This window comes from Pantherophis guttatus, chromosome 1, assembly GCF_059756535.1.
Source record: "Pantherophis guttatus breed Tessera chromosome 1, ASM5975653v1, whole genome shotgun sequence".
Lineage (NCBI taxonomy): Eukaryota > Metazoa > Chordata > Lepidosauria > Squamata > Colubridae > Pantherophis > Pantherophis guttatus.
The window spans coordinates 109835596-109863224 of NC_142063.1; the positions used below are offsets into that span (position 1 = coordinate 109835596).

The window sequence follows — 27629 nt, forward strand, 5'->3', positions numbered from 1 at the left end:
GAATTCATAGCGTCTACAAATCAAATCTGTGAACACCCGGAGATTGACAGTCATTAACCACCGGCACTCAAGCGCACGTGATAGCTTGCTTACTGGTTTTACAGAACTTAAAAGCCTGTAAATTGGTGGGTTTCTTGTTCTTCAACCAGACCAGTTTAAAATATACCTTGATCATTTTCATGTGGCCTTTTTAATTAGCATTCTGCACAATAATAAGTACAGCCTTCTACACTTTCAAAGTTAAAGCCTCAATAAAGAAAATTATGCAACTTACACTTAATATCCCACAAAAGGAAAATATAAAGACAATGTACTATTGTGGTACTTGTCTCTTCCCTTTTAAGGAAATGAATGCCTTTTGTTATACATACTAACATTGTAACCTCTTCTTTTTCCCCCAGTGAAATGTCTTAAGACAGGTGAGAAGAATAGGACCACCTGAAACACATTTCTATTGCATGTGATCTGTTTTGGGGTAGGGTGTGGCTTGTGCTTTATATGCATGTATGTTCCTTATTGGATAAGATAAAGAACCACATGTACGGTAGTTCTATGCATGATAGCAAGCTCCCATCTACCAATTATATGCTGTAAAGTTAAGGACCAGCAGGCAAATCACAAGGAAAGTGAAAAACTTGAACAGGAAACACTTTGCAATAGAGACGAATGCCTGTTTCCTTCACTTGCCTTTTACATTAACATGATTTTTGGTGCTAATGTTGCTTCTAAAAAACAGGGTGATTATCTAACCACCCTATGCCCACCTTCAAGTCCCAGATTTAAGGTGATCTAGAAAATAACCTTTTCTGCTCAAGATGCCAAGGGAGCTATTGTGTCTATATTGACCAGGTTAGTCTTGTTTATTGATAGATAATGCAGAGACAAGTGAGAAAAGGCAACAGGTGCAACTGGCTATTTATTTATTTAGAAAATTTATACCCTGTCTCCCCCAAAATAAGACATCCCCTAATAATAAGCCCAATCGGGCTTTTGAGTGCATGGCAATAAGGCCAAACACTTATTTCAGGGTTCAAAAAAATATAAATCAGGGAAATGCATGGTCTTGTTGTTCTGTATGGTTCAGTTCCAGACTCGGGGAAACACGGTATTGCCCATTTGCACATTGCGACTCAAGGCAGTTTGCAGGAATATAAAAACATCATATATAAAAAATAATAAATTAATAAAATATACGGTAATAAGACCCCCATCCGTCACCCCAGTGACAACACATCACACAAGCCATTTAATGGGCTCCATCCTGCTCTGGGTTCCACAGGCCTGCTGGCAGAACCAGGTCTTCAGTGCCTTCCGGAAGATTGTTAGAGTGGGGGCCACTCTAATCTCTGGGGGAATGATGTTCCAGAGAGAGGGAACCATGGTTTTCAAAATATTTTTCCCTTACCAAGGAAAATATGCGTTACTAACCAGCAACTAAATGAGCATAAGTCACATCACAGCAAGCTATTACATTGTTGCAGCCTGAGATAGGTTAAGTGAATAAATAAGTGTACCTAAGTGGGGTAAGGGCTTCATTCTGCCTTCAGCATCAGGTAGTGAAAAATCTTAATCTCATCCTTTGATCTGTTGAACTTCATGAACTGGCAAGAGAAATGAATCTTGATCTTCATAAGAAAACCAGTTTAGTGTAATGAAGGTAGAGTACTGGTATTACCTACTCTATTGGGCCAAGAAGGGGGTGGGGTCCCCCTCGTTGAAATGTACCAGCCTGGTTTCCGTACATTTCATCAGCCAAGATCACAGGGTAGGGGCGGGGTGGCTGGCTGGCTGGCTGGCTGTTGTTATAAAAGAAGATCTTGGTCCGAGGGAGGCCACTGTTCCTCAGATTGCTGGATGTAAGTCCCTCCTGGTGAAGTGGGGTCATGGGGCACAGGTGGGCTTGCTGATCACGTACCTGGCTCCCTGCTACGTGGCAGCGGCCCTGTGCGGATCTGGATGGGCTCAACCCATCCAAGACCGAGTGGCTGTGGTTTCCGACGTCCCGATATAGTCAGTTGGTGCCATCACTGACTATTGGGGGCGAGTCATTGGCCCCCACGGAGAGGGCTCGCAACTTGGGTGTCCTCCTGGACTCACAGCTGTCTTTAGAAGAGCACTTGGCGGCTGTGGCCAGGAGGGCTTTTTATCAGGTTCCGCCTGATTCGCCAGTTCCCTTTCTGCATCGGGACTCGTTAAGCACGGTCACTCATGCCCTCATCACTTCCTGCCTGAATTACTGCAATTATAGCCAGCTGGTGCCATCGCTGGTTATTGGGGGCAAATCACTGGCCTCCACGGAGAGGGCTCGCAACTTGGGCGTCCTCCTGGATGCATGGCTGTCTTTAGAAGAGCATGATGGCCGTGGCCAGGGGAGCTTTTTATCAGGTTCGCCTGATACTCCAGTTGCGTTCCTTTCTAGATCGGGACTCCCTACGCACGGTCACTCAGGCACTCGTCACCTCCCGCCTGGACTACTGCAATGCTCTCTACATGGGACTCCCCCTGGGGTACACCCGGAGGCTCCAGCTGGTCCAAAATGTGGCCGCGTGGGGGATTATGGGAGCGACAGGGCGCTCCCATGTGACACCTCTCCTGCGCGAGCTGCACTGGCTCCCGGTGGTTTTCCGAGTGCGCTTCAAGGTGTTGGTGACCACCTTTAAAGCGCTCCATGGCTTAGGGCTGGGGTATTTACGAGACCGCCTTCTGCCACCAATAGCCTCCCACCGGCCAGTATGCTCGCACAGAGAGGGCCTCCTCAGAGTGCCGTCCGCCAGACAGTGTCAGCTGGTGACCTCCAGGGGGAGAGCCTTCTCTGTGACGGCTCCCGCCCTATGGAACAACCTCCCCGAGAGATACGTACAATACCAGACCTCCGGACTTTTCGTCGGGCCCTGAAAACTTATTTATTTAACCTAGCCGGGCTGGCTTGATCCCACTGTTTTGGTTAAATTTAATTGATTTTAATTGGGTTGTTTTAAATTGCGGCCAAAAATATTTAATCATTTTTAAATCGTTTTTAAATTTTGTATGTTCTGTTTTATTCTGGCTGTTCACCGCCCTGAGTCCTGCTGGAGAAGGGAGGTATACAAATTGAAACAAATAAAATAAATAAATGCTCTCTATATGGGGCTCCCCTTGAGGAGCACCCGGAGGCTCCAGTTGGTCCAGAATGCGGCAGTGCAGGTGGTTATGGGAGCGACGTGGCGCTCCCATGTGACTCCCCTCCTGCGCGACCTGCACTGACTCCCGGTGGTCTTCCGGGTGCGCTTCAAGGTTTTGGTTACCACCTTTAGAGCGCTCCATGGCTTAGGACCGGGGTATCTATGAGACCGCCTTCTGCCACCAGTAACCTCTCACCGACCATACGCTCCCATAGAGTGGGGCTTCTCAGGGTGCTGGCGGCCAAACAGTGTTGACTGGCGGCCCCCAGGGGGACAGCCTTCTCTGGAACGAGCTCCCCCCGGAGATACGGACGATTCCGGATCTGCGCGCTTTCCGCCATGCCCTCAAAACATTCCTATTCCAGCAGGCTGGCCTGGCCTAACCTCTCTCTTAAATTGCTTTTTAAACTTTAAATTTGTCTTATAAATTGGGGTGTTTTAAATTTGTTTTCTGGGCCAAAGGATTGAATGTATTTTAAATGGTTTTAACGTTTGTATTGTATGTATTTTATTTTCTGGCTGTTCACCACCTTGAGTCCTTTGGGAGTAGGACGGTATATAAATTTAATAAATAATAAATAATAAATAATAATAATAATAATAATAATATTGAAAAAAATCTCGTTATAGTGTGATAGGCAGCATATAAATTTATATGCTCCCCTGTGAATATATGATGCTGTTACATGACCACAGTAGGATTTGGGTTCATTTCTCCCAAGTAAGTTTTAAAAAGTCTTCTATCCTTTAAGAGAATATGTGAATTCACTTCAGCAGCAGATGCTGTTTCATCAATGGCCAAACATTATTAGATTCATCTCAGAAAAAAAGGTTAAGATTCCAGGAATCTCAAGTTTTTATGATTAAGTGATGCACACCAAAATAGACATTTACAAAATAAATTGGACTTAGAATATTATGCTAAGAATTTAAGCAAAACATGTAAACCTCAGGACAATTTTTTTATTCTAAGAATATACTACTTCCAAATGCAGTTAATATAATAAAGAAAATTTAATGGAGTCAACTTTAAATACTTTAAAGACAGTATTAGTTGTACTCTATATTTAAGTGATGAATATGGGAAAACATAGTTTAAACATTTCTTAGGCTCTTATAATGTGTTTTGTATTTGTACATATGTAGACAAGCAAATACTCATTTAAAGATAGTCCTCGACTTACAACCAACAATTCACCCAAAACTTCTGTTGCTAAGTGAGATAATTAAGTGAATTTTGCCCCATGTTATGACTTTTCTTGCCACCGTTGTTAAGTAAATCACTGCAATTGTGAAGTTAGTAATAGATTGTTAAATGAATCTGGCTTCCTCTTATTGCTTATCAGAAGGTCACCAAAAGTGCTCACATGACACTGGGACACTGCAATCAAAATAAACTAGTCAGTTGTCAAACATCTAAATTTTGATCATGTGACCATGAGGATGCTGCAATGGTTCTAAGTATGAAAAATGGTCATAAGTGACTTTTTTTAGTGCCACTGTAATTTTGAACAGTCACTAAATGAATGGCTTACACACACATACATACACATATTTAAAGTCTAAATATAGTCAAACCAATTCTTTCAAAATGAATTTCAATAGAAATTTCTATGGAAATTATAAATAATGAAAACAGTCCATATATCTAATATAAAATTCACACTTTTAAATAATATTTTTATTAAGAATAAGCTGTTTACTATGTGTTTAAAGATTTACAACCAAAAGCGGTATTATATACAGGCAGTTGACTTTCTAAGAGGATATAAACCAAGGTCTGAAATGGTTTTTGTGTCAATTTTTTTTTTTTTTTTTACAAAAAAGACATTTAACCTTTCAATCACAGTAAAATTCATGTTAACTTCAGCCAATTACACATTTACATTTCCTTAAAATATGAAACATTGCATTGATAATGCACTAATTAAGCATGCTTACAATTCAAATATCTAAAACCTGAGTCAAACCTAATAATGCTCTTGGTAAAAGATTCTTAGAATATAGAGACTGGTCAGTTGTTAAAATAAAGCATATACTTAACAGAACACTGACTTAAGAATGCAGCATGACATCCATTGCTTTGCCCCCCATAATTTTGTGATGTTTACCATTCTTGATCATATGAAACATGCCGCATCTATTCTTTTGCAGATTTATCCATCAATATTTATTTAGGGAATAATATAATTGATTTGCATTGAAGTCAAAGAATTTAATAGCAAATTCTCAGGACAGCAACTTCAATCCCATATGTTCTATTGGTATTAAAAGCTCTTGAACATCAGGGTTTTATTACATTAACCTCCATATTTGTTACTTGATGTGTCTTAAAGCCATTAAATTTGGAAAAACAGATAATTGATGGACAAGGCCTTTTAGATCTTATATAAAGACTTATGAGAGACTGATAAGAATTGTGTCTTATGTAAAGACTGTTGAGATTTTATTTTCTGATTTTTGTAATATTTGTATTTCTGGTTTCTGAATAAAGTTCCTGCCAGCCATAAGACCAACTATCTTTTTTCTTTGTAGTTTCTAATGCAGATTTTTTAGTAATACCATTCATGATTTGTCATATTCTCTACATTTTAAAAAAATCTGAGATAACTCCAATTTAATCTATGACATTTAAGTGTTAGATATTTATATTAATGACTATTTATGATTCATACAATAATTTCTTAAGGCAGAAGGTGGTCAAACTACTTTGACTGGTCCTTTACACTGAAGATTGTCCCAGCTGATTAATTGTAATGCACAAAGCGTGATGGGATGAAACGAACTGAATAAACACTTGAAGCAAAATAACTTCACTTTTTTTGTAACTGTGTAAAAATTATTTTCATAAGAAATAGCTTTTATTATAATACAAATAAAAATTATTTGTGAGATTTTTCATGAAAACATACCCATTTTTATCTGCAGATATTATACTTGACATTACTGCAAATTCGGCAATTCTTATTTTTCAAATTCAGCCATTCCACTTTTGAAATTCAGCAAATACAGGCTTTAAAATTATATACAGAAAAAACCTCATCTGACATTTCAAGTAATGAGACAGACTTAATTCCAAATAGCAAAATATTTCCCCCCACCAAGCACAATTCATTACATTTGCCTGTTGTTTCTAAATGTTCAGTGAAATGCCTTTATTGTGTATGTCCTAAATAGTAACTGAAAAAACTCCCACCAACAATTAAATCAATTATGTCTTCTGCTATTATATTTCAAGTCATATTTTTCTAATAGCATGTGTTTGGAATACACATACATATTCTCTTAATTTATAGAACACAAATAAAAAATTGTTAAATTAAGACACACCAGGAATAAATTTCATGTTGCTATTTTCCAGCAAATATAAAAATCTCAACAGTCATTTCTCATGAAAAAGAAAATTCTTCTGAAGAATCAAAGGGATGGACCGTCGAAGCCACACAAGAATGGTTGTTTATATACCTGGGAATGGATTGCTGTTCAGCATAGCTTATTTTCAGTTACTGTACAGAAGAGTTCTCATCTCCAACATTGACCAATTGGTTGTTCTACTATTAGAAACATCATTTAGTAGAGTTTTTGCCAAGGTGAAACAAATCACGGATGTCACACAACGCTTGTTTGAGGTTTTTCCCAAAGCGATGAGAATTCTAAAAAGGTTAAAAATCAAATTCACAATCACATAGCAATCTTATAGTGTATATAAAGTATGCACGCATATACACAATTCTACTTTTTTAATGTGTGAAGCTGATATAGCTGATGCCATATACTTTTGTTTATTCGGTGATGTGATTTTTATAGGTTCTTTTCATAAAACCCTTTAATAGGATTAATGTTTGGAAAATAATTTGGACTTGATTTTATTTACTGTAACATTTATGATACCCCTATCTACTAAATTAGATATGATATTAGTAGGTAAGTATATGATGAAAATGGAGAAAGATAGGTTCCAAAACCATTTTCTCTAGAAAGTCATTTCTGAGGCCTGGATAAAAATGTATCAACAGCAGCAACACTATATTAGTTATGTAAGATAAAGCCACTTTTAGGCTGTTGGTCATGGTGCATCTTACATTAGCCACTTTATCTCAGATAACTGCTTATCGGAGTATCTATCTGATTGGATCCAGGCTTAGAAGCAAAACAGAGCTGGGTTTGGCTAGAACTTGACAACAATTTTACAAAAGGCAATGACAAGCTACTTCCATTATGTTGCTAAGAAAGTTGCATAAATGGATCTGTCCACCATCTTAGAAGTCAAATATTTTACTTAAACTTTGGTCCCTGAGAACTTCATGAGGTGTTGAAGAAGTGTTTAACAGTATGCCTGTCTACATATAAATATGCACACCTCCAAATTCACCTAACCCACTGTCTCCTTGCTCTTGCTCTTTCTCTCTCTCTCTCCCATACACAGAGTTCAGCATTTCTCTTTTCTCAGGGAGAACACAGCAACTTGCCCTTTCACTGGGTATATGAGAGTTAAAGGTAATTCTCTGAAAACCCAGTGATCAGTGGCTTATAAGCACCAGGGATTTGTTTCAATCCTGTGCCTTAAGGCTGTTGGGATCTGCATGGGGAAGAATCGTCTCTGACCTGATCCTACCAAGACTAAGGGGTTGTTTGAGCTGCCCAAGTCTAGGGATACTCCATCTTTGATCCTGGATGTATCTGTCTGGCCCATTTAATCTACCAGGGCTGGCACAGTCCAGGTTCTTTTGATGATTAAAGCCATCTATTGGGATCCCAGAAATGCGTCTTCTCTGCAGCAGCATCTGCCCTTTGGAAGGAGGCTTCCTGCAAGAACCAGATGGCTCCCTCTTGGCTGTTGACAGGCCTTGAAAACAAGGCACTTTGCCAAGGTCTTAGGCAAGAGAAAGTAAAGCCGTTTTCCTTTCTTCCTGCTTAGTTTGTTGTTCTTTTTTATTTTATTACTTTTTATTAACTGTGCTCTTGATTTACTTGTGAGCTGCCCAAAGTTGTTGGGAGTCAGGTGGCATTAAAATTTGATAAATAGATAAATAAAAAAGCCACAAACAAAACCTGTAGTAGATTGCAGCGGCATCTATATTTTCCAACCTTTGTTTAGTGTAACCAGAATATATACATGCTTATTTGGAATACTGAAGTACATTATCTAAAAATAGTGGGCAATATTTTAAAATCAATAATGTATGTTATACGGTTTTTTATAGATCCAATTTTCTTTTGAGATAAGCAGTGCAAAAAAATATACCTGATACAAAAATGGGGCTATTAGTGAATCATACAGGATGAGAGTAATAGACCATAAAATTAATAGAATACTTACAGTTTCAGAACAGGAAAATTTACTGGATACGTGGAAGTTGATAAGATTCTCACCCACAATAATGTAAGATACACCATAACCATCATCAGCAACCTGTAGAAAATATAGGTAGAATACCTCAGTTCTCTACATGTCTATAACAAACCACCTCAAGATTATTTTGTTTTTAAAAGTCCAATATAAGATGCTCAATAATAGGACATATTTTTATGTTTCAATAAAGACAGGCATCATTTGAAAACAGGTTATCATTATGGGAAGAATTGAAAGGAATGTCAGGCTAATATACTGTGGCCTCTCAAAGTGATAGGAACCTTTTGCTTTTTTTAAAAAAAAACCTGATATAACCTCAGAATTAAATCATGCACTGTGGTTGACCACAATTATTAGTCAAATTTATTTAAGGCAAATGGCACATTAGCCTTACTGAATTATAAAGAATTTAAATAATCTAATGGATTTGTTTAGGAAATTGTGTAGGAAATGTATATGAGGGAATATAATTTCTTAGGGAAAAAGCAGAAAATTTGGCAAAAATCTATAGAAGTTATCATGATCAGAGAAACCTCTGAAAATTATGGATGGTCCTTTTGAGAATTAAAAAAAATGCGTAACAAAATTTAATCATCTTCCTATTAATTTTTTTTAAACAACTGTGATTCTTTTAATCCACATGTGGAGAATGTACCATATTCATGATATAACATCAATATCTAACAATTTCTGTTCTAAAATAATGAAGATTTATTTAGTTTATTACTTCTGTCTTTTGTGTGACAAATGGTCTTAAATTGACATTATACAAGAGGAATAAGAAGCCATCAAAGCATTTATTTGCTGAAATATAGAGCAGTCAGATTTATTACAATGAATCTTAAGTTGATTTTTGTTCTGTACTACCTTTATTATTTTATGGTTAATTTCATAAAATATATAAAGAACATTTGAGTTAAGATATTCAGTTTGCAGAATCCCCTAGTTGGGGATTGGTTAAATTATACAGTGCATTATTTAAATTTATTTTCATGGATTTTTAATATATTATTGGTTGGGCAGTTAATAAATTACTAACAATAAGAAACAGAACTTTTTCCTTCTCTGATCTGTTCCAATATATAAACAACATTAACTTCTCAGCATTTTGTTAAACTGTAGACTGACTGATAGAATTAATAGATTCTACCCATCTCAAAAATTATAATATGAAAACTGGGGTAATTGCTTAGATTATGAGAAGAACAATTCATCTAATGTTGTTCAATCAGTACTTTTAAAACATAACATTTCTGATCAACAACTCTAATTGCATTTTTGCTCTTTTCCTTAGATATAAAAGTTTAAGGTTCATAAAGTTCATGTTTCCACTGAAACATGTCTGCAGCATTGTATGATAGAAAATGTGGTTGGCATGAGGTGGTCTGTAATACTAGATGTTTAAAATAAAATACATGCAGACATACAGGTCCAAAGCCTCCACCACTGGACTCCATTCCAGGATTCTTATTCAGATCAATGTGTTGTTGAGGTGTTTGACTTGTTGAAAGTCTCCAGGGTTCTGCCAAAACCTGGAAAAGATGATATAAGAAATTGCACACTTTTCAACTGCTTGCAGGAACAAAAACTACTATTTTGAAATCAAAGGACACGTGCAACTTGAGTAAGCAAACCATCTGTACTTTTGCCAAAACCTCTCTTACAACCACAATTTCCCAAAAAGGGATGGAATGTCACTACTGGAAATATCCCCAGAATATTTACAATTGGAATGAATAGTGGAGTTTTTTAATGAATTGTGAATGGAAGATATGTCAATATCCAATGCATGTTGCTTTCAACTCTCAAAAGCCTGATCAGAGAATTATTTATATTTTTATTTATAAAATAAATAATATTATTTAAAATATTTATATTTTATTTTGTTTATTATAGCTGGGTTCTTGTGAAATTGGATCCCTATATTATTTTGGTGACGGTGATGAGGAATTATTATAAAAAATGGCATAGAGGGGTAAAAAAAGCCTGCAAAATGGGAAAAAACAATTATAATGACTGAAAAACATTTTGTATTAGTTTTGTACTTTTATTGCATTTGTTTTACATACAATTTAATCTGCTTTCTATTAAAAACAATCCCAAAAATACTTCTGTGGCACCAAAGTTAAAGAAAGTACAATAGTTCAGGGATGGATGACATGTGCAGTATACTACGGAAAAGGCATTAAATTCTGAAAATCCTATTTTTTTTTCACCCAAGCACCTAATAGTAACTGTGTATCTTCTCCAGCATATGTGGGAATTGTAGCTGCACAACTTTAGGGAAAACTAGTTTCTTCAAGAAGGTGCATACACGTATCATGATCATACGCCAAAGGATATTACTGAAATTAAATCCAAAGCACTGCATAGCTCTATCAGTTAGACCAGAGATCATTATTTATTTATTTATTTATTGGTTCGATTTATATGCTGCCCTTCTCCGGAGACTCAGGGCGGTTTACAATGCGTTAAGCAATAGCCTTCATACTTTTGTATATACCTGCTTAGTAGGGCTTTTGAGTCCTTCCTTCTCATTAGGTGGCCAAAGTATTTCATTAAAGATACCAACAAAAATTTTAAAAAGAGAAAAAACCCAAATTATTTACACAAGTATTATATGGTTACATACTTCTTTTAGAAAAGGTGATTCAACAGCAAGGTATTTGGAGACCACATAAAGACAGAAAAGGTGACGATCGATGCCAGAACCAGTCATGGCCAGACGATATAAACACTGATGATTATCAGCAGCAGCCTTGAATAGATTACGCTTCTTTTCAGGCTGTAAATTAAAAAGTGAAAACAACTCACTATTTCTGTTTAAATGCTATTAAAAGGAAACATCAAATTTTAGAAAAAAACAAGTGATCCAACTACAAGTGATCCTTTAGTACCTGGCGTGTCATATCCCACCCACTGGACTTTCCTCACCTGTACAATCTCCCACTGCAATTGTACTACTAGAGAAATGTAATGATTTTTGAGTCAAAAAAGGCAGATGTGCCTATCACATTGCTAGCATCTGATAGATAATGGGAAAGGCAAGGCAATTCTACTGTTTTCTATGTTTGTTTTACTGACATCCCATCTAGTTTATATGCAGTGCAAAATGATGGACTTGAAGACAGAGATACTGGAATTAAAGTTACTGAAACACCAACAATTTCAAATATGCTGATTGAATTATTTTAATGGCTGAACGCAAAGAAGCCTTAAATAATATTTTGCTCAAGATGAAAGAAGGCAAGATAAATGCTGATCTGCTATTCACTATTTTAGAAAGACATGCAGTGCCAATCCAATGCAAATAAAGAGAGAAAAAAATAACAAAAATTTTATCTTCCGAGACTTAAAAATGTACCTAAATGCTATATGGAATAAGGTAACAAATCAAAACAAAATGTTGAAGTGCAGAGATCTGCTGATAACAAAAGTACATTTTGTCCAGACAATGATTTCCCCAACTGCAAAATGTTTACTTGTTAGATTTTATCCTGCCTTTATTACTTTTTATATTGCTGTGAAATTCAGATCATCAGAAATGCTAAACAAAACAAAGACAGCTCTAACTGTGATATTTAGACTTGATTAACACATTCAACTTACAATTTCATTTGGGTTTTCCATAGCTTGCACAAATTTGCAGGACTGAACAGTACATGAGCGGACTGTTTCTGTTCTGCCTTCTCTAAATAGGCGGGTCATAGATGCTTCGTATGTTAAGCAAAATTTTCCCATGTCCTAAGAAAAATAACAAAGTTATTTATATGCAACAGTTAAAAAAAAGTCACATATATTAATATTTAATTATTTCGTGTAAGGCCTTGGTATATGAAAACCAGGAGTTTACAATGTTATTACAGAACAAAAGTTTGGCTGCCTAAGATTGCAAGTTTGTTCAGTTTATGCTCGCATGCTATCCAGAGTGCACAACAGGAGGTGAACTATTTCTGCACACAGAGCAGTTAATGGCATTCTGCTGGAGTGTCGGCGTCATCCGGGGCTTTTTCTCTGCTGGTGTTCACCTTGCATTCGGGCTGGTCTGGCACTGGTTGGTTTCTTGCTTCTGCCATTAGTCCCACTGAAGTACTACCTATTGATCTACTTGCATTTACATGCTTTCAAACTACTAGGTTGGCAGAAGCTGAATCAAGTGAAGGGAGCTCATATTGTCATGCGGTGCTAAGTCTTGAACTGCTGAAACACAGACAGCCAACCTTCCCTGGTTCACAAATCCAGTGTCTTTAAGTTGCTAAAGTACCACGTCTCTTTGATATATGAATATAAATCATATTATATCAGTCACATAAATATCAACATCAACTCTTATTTTCAATACAAACACACGCCTTTATTCCCATCTCCATTTTAAGAAAGAAAGAAAAAAAGAAAGAAGGAAGGAAGGAAGGAAGAAAAAAACAAACAAACAAACAAACAAACAAAGTAGTATATGAGAATAACTGCAGAGGAGGCAGAAGGACTACAGAAAGCAAGGCGATAGTACTGGCCTTTGTTACTGAGTGAGCAACAGAATCTAGGTGCATATGGAGCTAAACTCTTTATGGCAGAATCCTATTCAGCAATTCTTTTACTGACTTCAACAGAATTTAATCCCAAATACATTCTAGAATATTTTTCATTTCATACAGAGTATTCTCTGACTCCTTTCCTTATTCGTTTGCTTTTATCATTTAAGCTGTTCCTTTCTGAATATTTTCCGTATCTACAATGTATTTTTAGGGAATTACACGTAATATCACATGAAATATCTACTTGTAGTGCTATGTTACTTTCTGCTTAGATACAATCTCTCTGCATCAGTTCTCCATACTTTACAGTATTTACTGTAATGCAGAAGACCCTTCACGAATAGGATGCATTTGTGAATTAAAAGATCTTTGCCACAGACAATGGCAAAGCTTGATAAAATAGTACTAAATGATGCAGAATACAGAGATGCTTAAATTTCATTTCTGGGTGATTGAAAAAAATACTACAGTATTAAAGGGCTTCAGCATGGCAGCTTTAGAAAAGACTGTCAGCTCTCATTAGCTACACTGGAAAGTTCATTTTTTTAATCTGGGGAAACTTTTTCTTTTCAAGCAGGAAGTTTAAAAATGGTATCAGATACTTTATGTTTGTTTGTTTTTTAAAAATGATGTCTAAATTAGACTAAAATACCTAAGATACTTACCCGATAATGAGCCAGTTGCAAAGCAAGTTGCACAAATGCATCGGGACTAGTTTTGGTTTTCTTCATTAATCCTTTCCCAAATGTATCGAAGGAAAAAGAATGAAAATCCACATCATCTGCTAATGGCCTTGCAATGTCGAGAGACTTCTCAATCACTTCTTGGCACTAAATAATAGCAACAAGCATAGTATTGTTCAGGAAATATTCAGAGATCATATTTTTTAAACAATTTAATCCTAAATTTATCAGCTTATCCTAAACAAAATCAGCAGTGATCGCATTGATCTATTTTAAAAATACACAAAACATTTTCATTGAAAAATGGATAGATGTGTACTTCAGTCAGTAAGAAACGTTATAGGGTAGCATCCTGAAGTATACCCGATACCATGGATCTAGAATTGGATATGCACCCACCTCTTCAGAGATTTCCCACTGCAGCTTGGTAGGCATAGGAATGCCTAGAGTGGCCTCCCCTTTGCAGTGTCCATCTTCTGTGTATCCCAATTCAAGACAGTCAGAAAACATGACATTCTGGAGATAGATGGTTGGGGGAATGAGAGAAATACTTATAAGCATGTTAAACATACTGCTGCACACCATACAGAGAAAAAACAACAATGAAGTTTCTGATTAAATCTTGCATTTTGATTTAAAACTTTATCAATGGCAAGACAAGAAGATGTTAAGCCTCTCCTCTCCCCTTCTCTCCCTCAGGCTGGCCCCACAGAAGCCTCTCCTCTCCCCTTCTCTCCCTCAGGCTGGCCCCATAGATCCTCTCCTATTCCCCCTCTCCCCCTCAGACTTGCCTCACAGAAGCCTCTCCCCTTCTCTCCCTCAGGCTTGCCCCACAGAAACGTCTCCTATCCTATCCCCTTCTCTCCCTCAGGCTTTCTAGCCCCTTCTCTCCATGAGGCTTGCCCCACAGAAGCCTGTCGTATCTATCCGATTCTCTCCAGAGTTATTTTCAAGTTGGGAGGGGGAGGAGAACGTCTAACTAATTAGAATCAGAGTATGTTATAATAATATAGGAAATATTAATGCTCTGATGGTCATTTTGAAAAATCCTTTCTTAGTGAGCACCTAGAAGCCAAGAGGAATATACGTGCCAGATTTCAAGTTTGTAGGCTTTATGGTTCTGGAGATTTCGTGATTATTGCGTGAGTGGTTTTTGCTTTTATATATATATATAGATTAAATTTAATTAAAATGAACAATTTCATGGTAATAGAAATGCTCACCTCCCAAAGATGTCCGACAATTGGGGCATCTGCCCAAGAGTGTTCACTATTCAGGCCCATTTTGCCATTTCTGAACACTATGAGATTAAACGACTTGTCAAACCACCTATGAAAAACAATAATGTCCATAAACTGTTTTATCACCATACTTAGTAATAGCAATGTCTGAATGGCAATGTTTATGCAGCCAAAATGGAGCCATTCAACTGCAAGAGGGATGTATCTAGACTTGACAAAAAGATTTTTCTGTTCAATTTTGCAAAAAAAATATAAGAACACTTTAGATAAAAATACCCACAGGGAGATGCTATGCCTACTTCTCCACAAACATAGATTAATAAACACTCAGCACAGAATCCTGCATGATGGGAATACTGAAGAAAGCTAAGGAAAGGACAGAGAATGGAGCAAAACACTGAAAGAACAGTTTCAAACTGAAACTCTATTTCAATTATTAAAAATAATTTTATAAATCAATGGTTTTTTCTCCCAAAACATTTTTAAAAAATAAACAAGATCAATGTCTTTGCCAAAATAATGCTCCAAATTTGGAAGAGTACATATACAATTACTATAATTTGACTTAAATGAGACTTTACTGAAGATATAACATTTAGAATAAAAAATTCCTACAATAAGGAACTCTTGATAAAGAACAATTTTAAAAAATGAATAAGTGTTCATGTATTTTTCTGAAACCAACTTTATTGGTAATAAGGATATTAGAGCTTTAGCAATTCGACCTTATACCAGTTTGGAGAAGTCAATATTTAACCATCTCAAACAACCACAAGAAACTATTTCAAAAATTTAGCGGTTACTATTACAAAATAGGAGATCCACCTCTTGACCCAATCTTCAGTAGAAGATTGCACAAGACTCATACTTGACTCCAGTCAAATTGGCACATACTATATCTATCTTAATTATTCTTGTAAAAGTTGGAAAGGTTGTTACAAAAAGGGGACTTTCTTTTGTGATAGCCATGTGTGACCATCCTTTTGCCATAAAACTCTTGATGCTGATAATGCTGATGAGATTAGCATTATTACTAAAAAAAGAAATAAAAACTACCCAGAAGTAGGGTTACTCCACTTATTCACTGGATTGGATATCAACCTTAAAAACAAATGAATCTATCATTTACTTAACCTTAGCAGCGACAAAAGTAATTGCCCAATGGTGGGAAACTATAGATAATTGATCAGTTGAGAGATAAATTAACAAGCCTTCTTCAAACACCATGTTAGAAAATATCAGATAACACTTAAAATAATGAAATACCAGATGTAGGAATCACAAATTTATCCAATTTGGATGGACTTTATATGTTAACTTGTAAGAGACATATTTGTGGCTGCACTTTGGATTTACAACAGATGCAAAGCTTAGTGAAGCATTCAGTATTGAGCAGGGAATGAAAGAAGCACGTGCCATGTCCTTTTGTTTAATATTTACAATTAAGATAAAGCTTGTGCTGAAGCTAAAGATATGTTTGTTGGGAATGTGTATACTATACATGTTTACTTTTGTAGGCTGGAGGCAGCAGAATCTGCCATGTTGGGACATCAAGGAGAGGAATGGAAGGCTTCGCTAAATCTGGGGATTAAGAGATGAGGACTAGAGAGAGATGCTATGCTGAGAAGAAATGGACAACATGCACCAGTCTTGCTTCATTTGTCCTGCTGAATTCTGTTTTCCCCAAAACCTGGAACACCCCCCCCCCCCAAACATTCAGTCGTGGTGGCACAGTGGTTAGAATGAAGTATTTCAGGCTAACTCTGCCGACTGCCAGCAGTTTGATACTGACTGGCTCAAGGTCAACTCAGCCTTCCATCCTTCCGAGGTCAATAAAATGAGGAGCCAGATTATTGGGGGCAATATGCTGACTCTGTAAACTGCTTAGAGAGGGTGTGAAGCACTAGAGGGCGGTATATAAATCTAAGTGCTATTACTATTCTGAATTGCATTTCTACCAAACCATGGCTCACCCAAAATGTGGAAAAAAATCTTCAGAATACAATGGGTTGTTGCGGTTTCGAAACTATTTTTTCATGTCTCTAGTGATAAAGTTTAGCGAAATACAGTAAATGGTGTTGGTGTACACAAAATTTAACGGAGCTATGTTTTCTTTTCCTTTTATCTCTCCTCTCCTATTGTATTTCTTTTGCTTACTATTTCTTAATTATTTTCTGTGCATTGCATAAAGAGGTTATTGTGATAGGTATCTATGTACTGTATTATTGTCTATAACTATACTGCAGCATTAGTCATTTTTTTGTTCAGAAATTGTATACTGAAATGAAAGTAGGTCCCAACATCTATACAATTATTAGCACCTCACCAAAACCTACAATTCTCAATAATCTCTGAAAGTGGTAGTAAGAGTTAAACACATGAGAAAGGCATTTTGTGGGCAAAGTCAGAAACTCTTCAATGAGATACAAATATAACGAGGAAACAGACTTCAGAGCTAATCTTGACTTCTAAAAGGCCCCATTGTTTAATTATTCGGAAAAACACCATAACCATAAGATATTAAAGCAAAACATCAGTAAGCATTTCATTGAACAGTGTACCATTTGTTCTTTGATTTTCAATGGTAGTCAGACCCATGCTTTCAGACAGAATATTTATTTTCACCAACTGAAAATGGAATATTTATATCTACACGAAAAAGATGAAAGAATACCTCTTTCTCAAGCATAGTATACCTGTCATAGCATTTGCCGTGTAGAAGTGCCTTTGCATATGCATCCATTGATTTAACTGGATCCTCTTCTCTGTAACCTTGAACAGTATCGTCCAAAGTAACAAAGAAAGCAGCCTTTTCAATTGCATCCAATGACTGCTTGTTCTTTCCTCTTGCAAAATACGTTTGGCGAGCTTTAGCCCAAGGAACTCTGTTAGATGAATATAAAAACATTGTGTCAAATCACTTGAAGAATCTTCCTTATAAAAAAGGTGTAATTTTATATTTAGATTTAAAGTGATGTGTAATGAACTCTGTATGCATTTATGTGTCTGTGTGTGGGTGCACACCTTCAAGTCAGTATCGATTCCCAGATTGCAGTTTTATTGGCAATGTTTTTCAGGGAAGGGGTTTACTATTGTATTTTTCCCAGGGCTGAGAGACAGTGACTGGCCCAAGGTCACCCAGATGGCTTTGTGCCTAAGGCAGGACTAAAATTCATGGTCTCCTGATTTCTAGTCTGGTGCCTTAACCACTCCATCAAGCTGGCTCTCTCTAATTAAGGAACAGCAAAAACCACTGCAAATTTCACCAATGCTATGTATGGAAAAAAAAAGTTGCAGAGCAATGGAATTATCAAACAAAACATTTATATAAAGCTTCAAATTTTAACCAGGAATTTAACCATAATGTTTAAACGCATCTTTGCAAATTAAAGTCTGCTGCATGTAATCCTCTGGCTTTCCCTATCTTCACAATCCCCTATTTATTTATTTAGCATATGGCACATCATACACAGACTAGCAATATATATTAACATTTCATTAGTAAAACTCAATAAAATATAATGTTAAAAAGATCTACGTTCAAATACCAATGTCTAGGCCATTTAACCATTAACGCGCAGCATTGCTTATATTAAAAAAAATATATCAGATACTGGATCGGTATATGCCCTCAGCTTATAGCCCGTTACAACGTGATCTATAGTTTGATGTTGGATCCCGCAGTCACACTTGAGGGGACATACTATGCCCCATTTATACAGAGTCTCAGGAGATACATTATATGGGATGTGAATCTTATTCAGGATTGTCCACAGCGTGAACTAAATGAACTAGCAATTGCTGCAGAGACTACTCTGTAGACTTTCCTGGCTCTCAAAATACATGGCAATGAAAAAAAAATAAATGGACTTTTTCAGGTTCAAATGACAAGAGAGATCGGTAATATTATTCAAATCTGCCAAATCAATGTTGAGGCACTCAGCAGATCCAAGAGTCTATATGTTTCCTAATTTCTACTGGACAGTGACCTAGACATGGTCATCCTCCAAGAAATGCACATAAAAAACAAAGAACAGCAACTCAGAAAAGGCTAGATTTATGGCTACAACCTATTGTCGACCCACTTACCACCACAGCTGTGGTGTGGCTACATATATTAGAAGGACTATAGAGAATGCCTCCTTATTTTCAGCCTCTACAAATAATAATATAGATGAAGTAGTTTCCAAACTAGGTGATCTAACAATAGTAAACCTTAACTTTGTGTGTACTCTGTTCAGTATGTCTGGACCCAATCGACTGTGTATACAGTATGTTGCATTCCTGCTATCCTCCTCACCTAATAATTGAAATAAATAAATTAAACCTATTGAAACCTACACTCAGCCACTTCTTAGCTTTACAAGAGATACAAAATCAGTTGTAACCACTTGAAAGCTGATATTCAAACTTTCAGTTAAAAAAAGCAATACTGTGCGTTGCTAGGAAGTGTCCAAATCCCAAAGATGTTCACTTTACAATTAATATATCGCAATAAGCATATCAATCAATGAAGAATGAACAGGCTACATTTAAAAGTAAAGAAGAGATCAGGTAAATTAAAAAAAAAAAACATTTTTTTAAAAAATTAAGAAACCTACAATTACCAAGTTTCATACCTGTCTCCAGCAGTAAGAGCTGCTAACTTTTCTTCACCCGGCTGAGGCTCAGATTTGTCATTTAGGATCCACTGCATCTGCTGCTCAATCTCCCTGGGTTTCAGGAGTCTGCCATCATAGTACAACCATACTTTGTAATAGCGTCCCTTATGATATACAGCAATATGTTTGCTGTCCTTCAAATGCTGGATAGTGTCTAGAATTGAAAACCAAAATTTGAAATAATTGTAGGGTTTAATGATAAAATCATTTACATATTGCAGTCCTCAGCTACAAAGTACAGCTATTTTTATTTATTTTATTTTTTCATTAAATTCATGTGCTGCCCATATCATTGATAAGGTGACTCTGGTCTCTCAGCTACCGGTATTAATGAAACTCTTCCATTCAATTGCATAAGAATTGTTTACTCTTTACTATAATTTTCATGAAAAAGCAGCTTAATATTTTTTTAAAAAAAGCTTTAGTAGACAAAAATCAGTTTATTTTTAAATAGAGTCAAGATTATCTTCTATGCACCCAATTATGTAATTTAATGGCTTCTGTATGTGCTACTTTTCCTAAAGTTGGATCATGGGAAAGTACTGGGATTGTACAGTGATCTGCAGAATTTCTAGCCTGCAACATGTTAGTGAAAAGTATCTTGTCATAAGTAGTGAGGCAATTTTATATTTAGGTTGAGATACTTAGTTGAACTACTGAAGTTGTCATATGTACAAGCAATTTATTTAGAAATATACACATATACAGGTAGTCCTCATCTTACGACCAATTGCTTGGTGATCGTTTGAAGTTACAATGGACTCCAAAATGGGATTTATGACCTTGTTTCTAATCTGTCCCCCCACCTCATTTTGGGCGCTTGGCAACTGCCCTGCATTATGGCATTTGCAGTGCCCTGCAGGCACATGATGTCAATTTATGACGTTTTTGTCAGAAACAGGTGTTAAAATTCCAGTTTCCAGTAAAAAAATGCCCCAAAGCAACAACAATTCTGTTGCTGTTGGTTAACAGCAACAGAACTCCCTTAATGACTGCTGAAAAATAGATTGTAAAATTGGATCTGGTCATATGGTGTGATCCTCTTTAAGACTCTCATAACATATGACCGTAATTGCAGTCTCAATTATGGTTGTAACTCAAGGACTATCTTTAAACCTAGCAAAATAAGTCTTCTTGATGTTCTTTCTAAATCTCATGAAAAATATTCAAACATTCATTATTCTACCCAGATCATTTCAAAGCTAGTTTTCGTCTTTTAAGATTTAAATATGCTCAAAATCACAAAAATAAAAATGTTTGCATCTTACCAAACTAATATTTTATAGACAAGTCAAGAGACATAAATGCCATAACATAACTTTTATATAATTTCCATGCAAATATTGCTGGTATCAACATTTCCAAAAGAAATGCATTAAAACAACTAGCAACTTAAATATGACACACATAAAAGCAGCATCCTTACATAAATATTTTAAAGCCACAATAATTTGTAATTTAGAGACAGCACTTGATTCTTTTTTATCATTATCAAGAGTTACACATCAATAAAAACTTAGGAAAAATAAGCTTTAAGGAGAAAAGGTTAATGAAGACATTAGTAGTGATTGAGAGAATATTTAAAAAGTGATTTTAAAATTAGGAAAAATGGGCAATGTTCATGACTTACTCCAGTTAAATTAACAGTGACATTATGAATTGTTATACAGGATATAGTTCAAGTATCATGAACCATTTGAATTGTTACCATGGATGCCTTTACTTATGTCTTTTGTAGAAGGTAATTTTTTAAAAATATTTTTTTGTTATATCAGGAAATTGCAGAAAAATACATTTTTTATTTATTCCAGTTGTTTAAATGTAGTTTCATATATTTGTTTTCTTCAGTCTAAGCCCAGTATGAGATGATGTGTATTAAAAAGATTCTACATAAGCTCTATGGGAATTTTATTCTCTTTCTCAGTTGTAATATGTAAAGCAAAAGATGGGGAACAAGGATCAGAGGATTCTAAAAGCTTCTCCATTTGTGAGAAGACTCTAGTACCGTTGTGTTTTTCGAGTAGTAACTGTTAATGGTAAATGTACAATATTGGGAATCAAAACCAACTCTTCTCCATTAAATAATATTTTCAAATTATTAACGTAATGCAATTGAAATGCATTTAGTTACAGAAATATGTTGAATTTACTTGTCATCCTAACATTTCCATGATTTTAAAATATTTTGGAGAATGTCTCTTTATTCCTAAATATTTTTTGTGCTTAAAGGGCTTGCAGATGTTTCATTACCCAACTAGGTAACATCAGTGTTAGCGAGTGTGGGGTTTGCTCCCTATTTTCACATAGCAACTTGCCCTACCAATTTTGTTGGGTGTGTGGTTTTCTCCTTGGTAGTTTCTTAATTAGGGTACCATATTGTTTTCTGATTGTTTGTCTGAGGTTAATCCTTGATTAGTTAGGTGTTGGTTTCTGAGAGAGTGTGTTCTGGGGTTTTTTTTTTTGTTTCCTTCTTAGTTTTTTTATTGTCTCTTTTGAACGTTGTATAAATATGGGTTATTTATGTATTATTGATGGCTGATTTGTCTGAGGGCAAATTTCCTAGCATTTTATTTAGTTTGGTCTAGGATGCTCAATTTCCCAATTAAAACTATAAATAAATCTGTTCCTATGTTGTGAGATCAAAGAGTTTCCATTGTGTCTTCTGATTTTACTTGGTGTTCATGGATGGGTTCTGCTCTTCCAGTCCTTAAACTGCATTTGAAGATGACTCCTGCGGATTTTTATTGGGCTTCTGGGTCTTTTGGTTTATTAAGTTGGTTTGGAAGGCTTTAGTTAGTTTGTGTAGCCAAAGGATTCCACAATTCAATCCTGAGCTACATATCTTCTCTTCTATTGGCTTATTTTATTTCTTCCCATGGAAGAAAGTGCTGGACCACATACCCGCTTGCACAAAGTACAGCATTAATTACAATGTGTTCTTAATTAAATAGATGTTTCCTTCAAGAACTCTTCTTTTTTCAAGAGCAGGACCAAGATTTGTTGGAACCTTGACTCACGCTTAAAGGTTTTTTAAAATTTTATAGTTCTTTGTTGGTTTTACTTTTTAAAAGGTTCTTGCTGTGCTCAATTTTATTGTATAGTTATACCAGTTTGAATGAAACTATAGTGGCATAAAAGTGGCAAAAGTGGTGCAGTGGTTAGAATGCAGTACTGCAGCCTACTTCTGCTGACTGCTGGCTGACTGCAATTTGGTAGTTCAAATCCCACCAGGCTCAAGGTTGACTCAAGCTTCCATCCTTCTGAGGTGGGTAAAATGATGACCCAAATTGTTGGGGGCAATATGCTGACTCTGTAAACCGCTTAGAAAACTGTAAACTGTAAAAGCACTGTGAAGTGGTATATAAGTCTAAGTGCTATTGCTATTTTTTAAAAAAAAGATTCAGTATTTGTATGAATGTGCATTGAATGCACATTGGGATTTCTAAGATATCTCATCCTAATTCATTCTTTAATTATCCACTTTTTACTGAGATGCCCCCAACTGAAATGGCCCATATAGTTTTAAGAACTGGATCTCTTATCACATTATATTAAAAGCATAGTAACTTCTGCAAGAAAAAGCGCACAGCTTTAGCAAATGTGGCATTTATACATTGCAGTAATTTGCTATATACAGAATGTAAAGGAGGGGCCAAATATTGACAGGACTAACACTGTACCTGTCTCTATGTCTGGTATACGGCTAGTGTTGAACAAACGTTCATACTGAGAGGAGCACAATGGGACGGTATTGTAAATCATAAGCTGAAAGGAAAAAGGGAAAATCAAAATATCCCCCAAACAAAGGTTTCAGATTAAGGAGAAATTGTAGCTGTCACGAAGATTAAAGAAGTAGTGGAAAATAAGAGGACCTAAAGAAAGGGAAACAAAAGAATTAATCACACAAAACGAAATCTCCATAGTAGGTAGCAAGCTATTTCCCAACAGCAATTCTTTCTACAAGCAAAACTTGTAGAAATGCAAGCTAAAATCTTTCTCTTTAGGCAGTGAAGTATTTTAAATTGGCTGCAGATTTACTCACCAGCTACCACATTGTTTGAAGTGTACAATTCACTCCATTTCCTTAGGTTAGGGATGTAACATCAGAATATAAAGCAGGCAAGGGAGCTTCATACCTAGCATTGGACTCTTTACAGTACTTGTTGACTGCTGGTTAACGAAATGACACTTTTTCCAGGCTTATGCTGAAGCCACGTGGGCTCAGGAAAACCACTATTTGAGTGAAAGAGATGTTAAGATGTAACTACATGTTACCATCCTGCTGCCAAAAAATCCTGAGGCACATGGCTGTTCTGTAAGCTGTGGAAAAGGCACAACTTCTTCAAGAAGCAGAAGGCAGATATAGTTACGGTGACCATGCTAGACCCAAAGGTCTCTTGCCCTCTTTGAATCAGAATAATGCAAATGTCCAGGCTCTGCATAGTGTAAATGTAAAGTTTTGTAATTAGTAGAATAGAGTTAAGAGGGAATTCTGGCATTGTTTTATACACTGAATTCTCTGATGCTCCATGTTGTCAGCTGGTTCTTCTTACCTGTTTCATTTCCTGGAATACGGGAGGTGTTAAACATCCTCTCCCATTGAGCTGAGCAGATTGGAACAGTGGATCCCATCAGAAGAATCTATGCCGCAAATGAGCATTACAATTGTGTTTTACAGAAATAATTAGGTTGTGAAGAAAAAAACATATGTGAAGGTTACAGAGATTACCAGAAGATCTGAGGATCCCCAGAGCACTTTAGGCCTGGAGCAATTACCTAAAAAGAAGTCATTCATATTTGAAAAAACAAGTTTTATGTGGTTTATAACTTGACATTAGTAACTGAGGGTGTTTGCCAGGTGACCTTTCCACTGGAGATGCCTTCTGTTAATGGAGTATCTTTCAAAAGTATAATTTTCAAAATGTATCTTTTCTTCCTAGTTTTTAGGTAGTATTGAAGTATTTTCTTTTGGATATTTATGTAATTATACAAAATTTGAGAGCTCCAGCAACAGTGCCAGAATAGATCACTGAAGGGCCATACAAATGTAACTTATTTTGTGTATGTGTATATACAGACCTTCCTTCATTTGTTCTTTCTCTGTATATTCTATCATATATCTTATATTCTGTATATTCTCTATATATTCTATCATATATCATATCACGCACTGAAATCTTCCTTCTCAGCATTTTTGTGTATCAAATTTCTATTTTAAAAATAGAAAAAACACCCATATTTTGGGGGGGGGGGAATTCTTCATAGAACACAGCATAGTGTGTATCATTGCCTTCATCTTGTCTTCTTTCTGCCAAAGTGATCACTGCAAATATTTCAGAGCCTTGGCCACAAAATATGGCCTATACTTGCAGCATGAACACAACTACAGCCTTATAACCAAATGAGAACTTGAGTTCTTTTTCCTACGGTATCAAAGATACCTTCTATTTGGAGGAAGTTGTTACGTATAAGAAACTAGCCTGAATTTAAAAGTATTTCATAATGATTACACTTAGGACAGGAATAATTAAAGTTTAATTACATACAATTATTTCTATATAGCAGTCCATGTTAATATATATGTGTGTTGTATTCATTCCATACCTATAAATATATTGGTCAGCCCAAGTTTCTACCTACCCCACAGTTATGAGAAGCCTGAAAAACCTGCTCATGACAACAAACAGTGAAATACACTTGAAACAGTCACATTATGACTTTGGAAATAAACACCTAATTTCAGACATGAAGAAGAACTATAGTAAAATAGGAAAGTTCAGTAAAAGTGGTATCTCTATAGTAATACTCAATTCTTCATCAATACAAAATGGCAAGAAGCTACCTTTTATAGAAAAGATGGGATCCAAAGGCCAGCACTCTACTTTATTTGGTATTTCCCATGCATAGCTCTGGATTTTTAATGTTGCAAGTATTGCAGAATCAACTTTTTTTAGGAACTGAGCATTATAGTGTGTGTGCATAATACTGAAGGCCTCCAAATATATATTTTTAAATAATATAATTTTAATTTAAAAGGAAGTTAAAAATATTACATGGCTTAATTCTTCCAAAGCCTTGTGAGAACACATGGCCTGGCACAATTTTGGTGTGTGTATGCATGTGTGCATGCGCATGGAAGTATAAATAAATAAAACTGAATCAATGGGTATCATGATGCCTGTAAGAATCTGGTTGCTGATCTTGAAGTAGGTGACTATTCAATACAGATACACAAAGATGCTAGTCTTTTTTGCGGGATACACAAAAGTCTCTTCAAAATTCTTTATCCTAAATTCTAAGATTGGAACTTTACTGCTATTATGTGAATAGGATTAAACACCCACTTGAATCTGAAGTAAACCAAAAAAAAAAAAAAAAAGCCTAGTTACATGAGCCTGGAAAAAAACACCCTTCCTCGCTTACTCATATAGTTAATTTTAATTTGGTCCCTAACTCTCCATTACTCAACCATCCTGCTTTTTTCATTTATCTTATCAGGTCATGTACACATTATATTTACATTTGACAGTCAGATGTCTTATTTTTCCTCTCAGCAATCTGTCAATAGAAATAATACTTCTTATTTATGGAGTTCAAAAAAATTGGAAAATTTACATACTGGCTGGATTTGTTGTCTATCCAGTTTTCTTCTATACAGCAAGGTAGCATGGATGGCGTTGCCAGCTCTAGCTGCCTGCACAGCAGTTGGAGTAAAATACAGAAAATCCTGAAAGATGACAAGAAGAGGTAGGAACAGATGTTAAAGTATTATGTTCGTGAGGACCTTTTAGATACCCAGAAGCAATAATATTGTTGCAGTAATAAGGAAACAAAAGTACACACAAAATACAGGAAGTTTTTTTTTTCTTACAGGTCCCTGTAATAGTATACTTGAATAATGATCTAAATGTCACATCCCTAATATACCAAACATGGGAAGCAAAGGGAGGATAAGCTATTTGGAATTTTTCTTATCACCATAATCTAAAAAGTAGCAAATATACTTCTAAGGCTAAAATAATTCTGAAAGCAGAGTGTTTGAAGCAAAAGCATACTGTGAAATCTATATACTCTTGAAATTTGTTGTCATGACCTTTACTTGGGTGAAATGGTACATCACAGGGCAACAATTTTTGAACCAAGATACTCAAATAGGATAATTTATGGAATGTGTTCAAAATCCAGGCCACATGACTCCTGAGGTAATGAAAGTTGTGACTGCTTCAGTGCTACTGGCTGCTGGGATGCTGCCTCTGTCACACGATCTTCATTTTCAATTTTCCATGATAGTTTCCCAGCCACTATCCCTCACTCCCTCCCCCACCCTGCAGCAGCTACATACTTGCCTGCTGGGAAAGGAATGGAAATTAATGGGGAAATTGTTCTTGCTCCAACTGCTTTTTGGCCTACTCTTGGTCATTCTGTTTCTGTTTAGATAAGGAAATATCTCTGAAATGATGACCCAATAGAGCACATGTTGTCTAATTTACACCAAAATCAAAAACATTATGTTGGCCATAACGTATAAGCTGCCGTGAGTGAATGAAAAGCACCTGAACCCTTGGCATACACTTATTTTAATACTTCCATCTAGATTCAGATTTTGATGTCATAGGACAACAATATTAGCACATAGTGAAATTAAGCCTAAAATATTTATCTTTACTAGGACCAACCAAGATGATAAAAAAAAAAGGATTTGCAAGATGTTAGTATCATTGATTTACACTGGGATACATCAAAATAATGAAATCTGTTGTTCCTATATAGACACAAATTGTTATCCAGGCAAGTACATGTCAGTTGGGAGACTAGTTATGACCTTATTCCAGCCGAATGGCCAATTTGTGGTTAAACTGAATAGTTCACTCACCATCGCAAAGTAATTACTGTTTACCATGATAGGTCCACGTCCTCTAAGATAAATGTATTCTTCCCACCAATCACTAACCTACAACAAAGAAATGATCTCGTTCATTTATCTATGAAACTTAAACA

General features: G+C 36.0%; 1 protein-coding gene across 6 annotated transcripts in view; it reads right to left on the reverse strand.

The window, feature by feature from the left end:
* Nucleotides 1-4815: 4815 nt before the first annotated feature.
* Nucleotides 4816-27629, reverse strand: part of CPT1A (carnitine palmitoyltransferase 1A) — a 44988-nt gene continuing 22174 nt past the window's right edge. For 3 of the 6 annotated variants that reach the window (XM_034416727.3, XM_087881167.1, XM_034416728.3), the window contains exons 8-20: nucleotides 27505-27582; nucleotides 26251-26358; nucleotides 24185-24272; nucleotides 19590-19785; nucleotides 17667-17855; nucleotides 14953-15058; nucleotides 14129-14245; nucleotides 13712-13876; nucleotides 12124-12258; nucleotides 11147-11299; nucleotides 9942-10046; nucleotides 8482-8574; nucleotides 4816-6814 (exon numbers count right to left, since the gene is read on the reverse strand). In XM_034416727.3, the coding sequence (XP_034272618.1) occupies nucleotides 6728-6814; nucleotides 8482-8574; nucleotides 9942-10046; nucleotides 11147-11299; nucleotides 12124-12258; nucleotides 13712-13876; nucleotides 14129-14245; nucleotides 14953-15058; nucleotides 17667-17855; nucleotides 19590-19785; nucleotides 24185-24272; nucleotides 26251-26358; nucleotides 27505-27582 (1620 nt within the window). In that variant the 3' untranslated portion in view covers nucleotides 4816-6727. Of the gene's footprint in view, nucleotides 6815-8481; nucleotides 8575-9941; nucleotides 10047-11146; nucleotides 11300-12123; nucleotides 12259-13711; nucleotides 13877-14128; nucleotides 14246-14952; nucleotides 15059-17666; nucleotides 17856-19589; nucleotides 19786-23311; nucleotides 23397-24184; nucleotides 24273-26250; nucleotides 26359-27504; nucleotides 27583-27629 lie in introns of all 6 variants that reach the window. The other 3 variants (XM_034416731.3, XM_087881180.1, XM_087881176.1) reach the window with 1 other exon arrangement.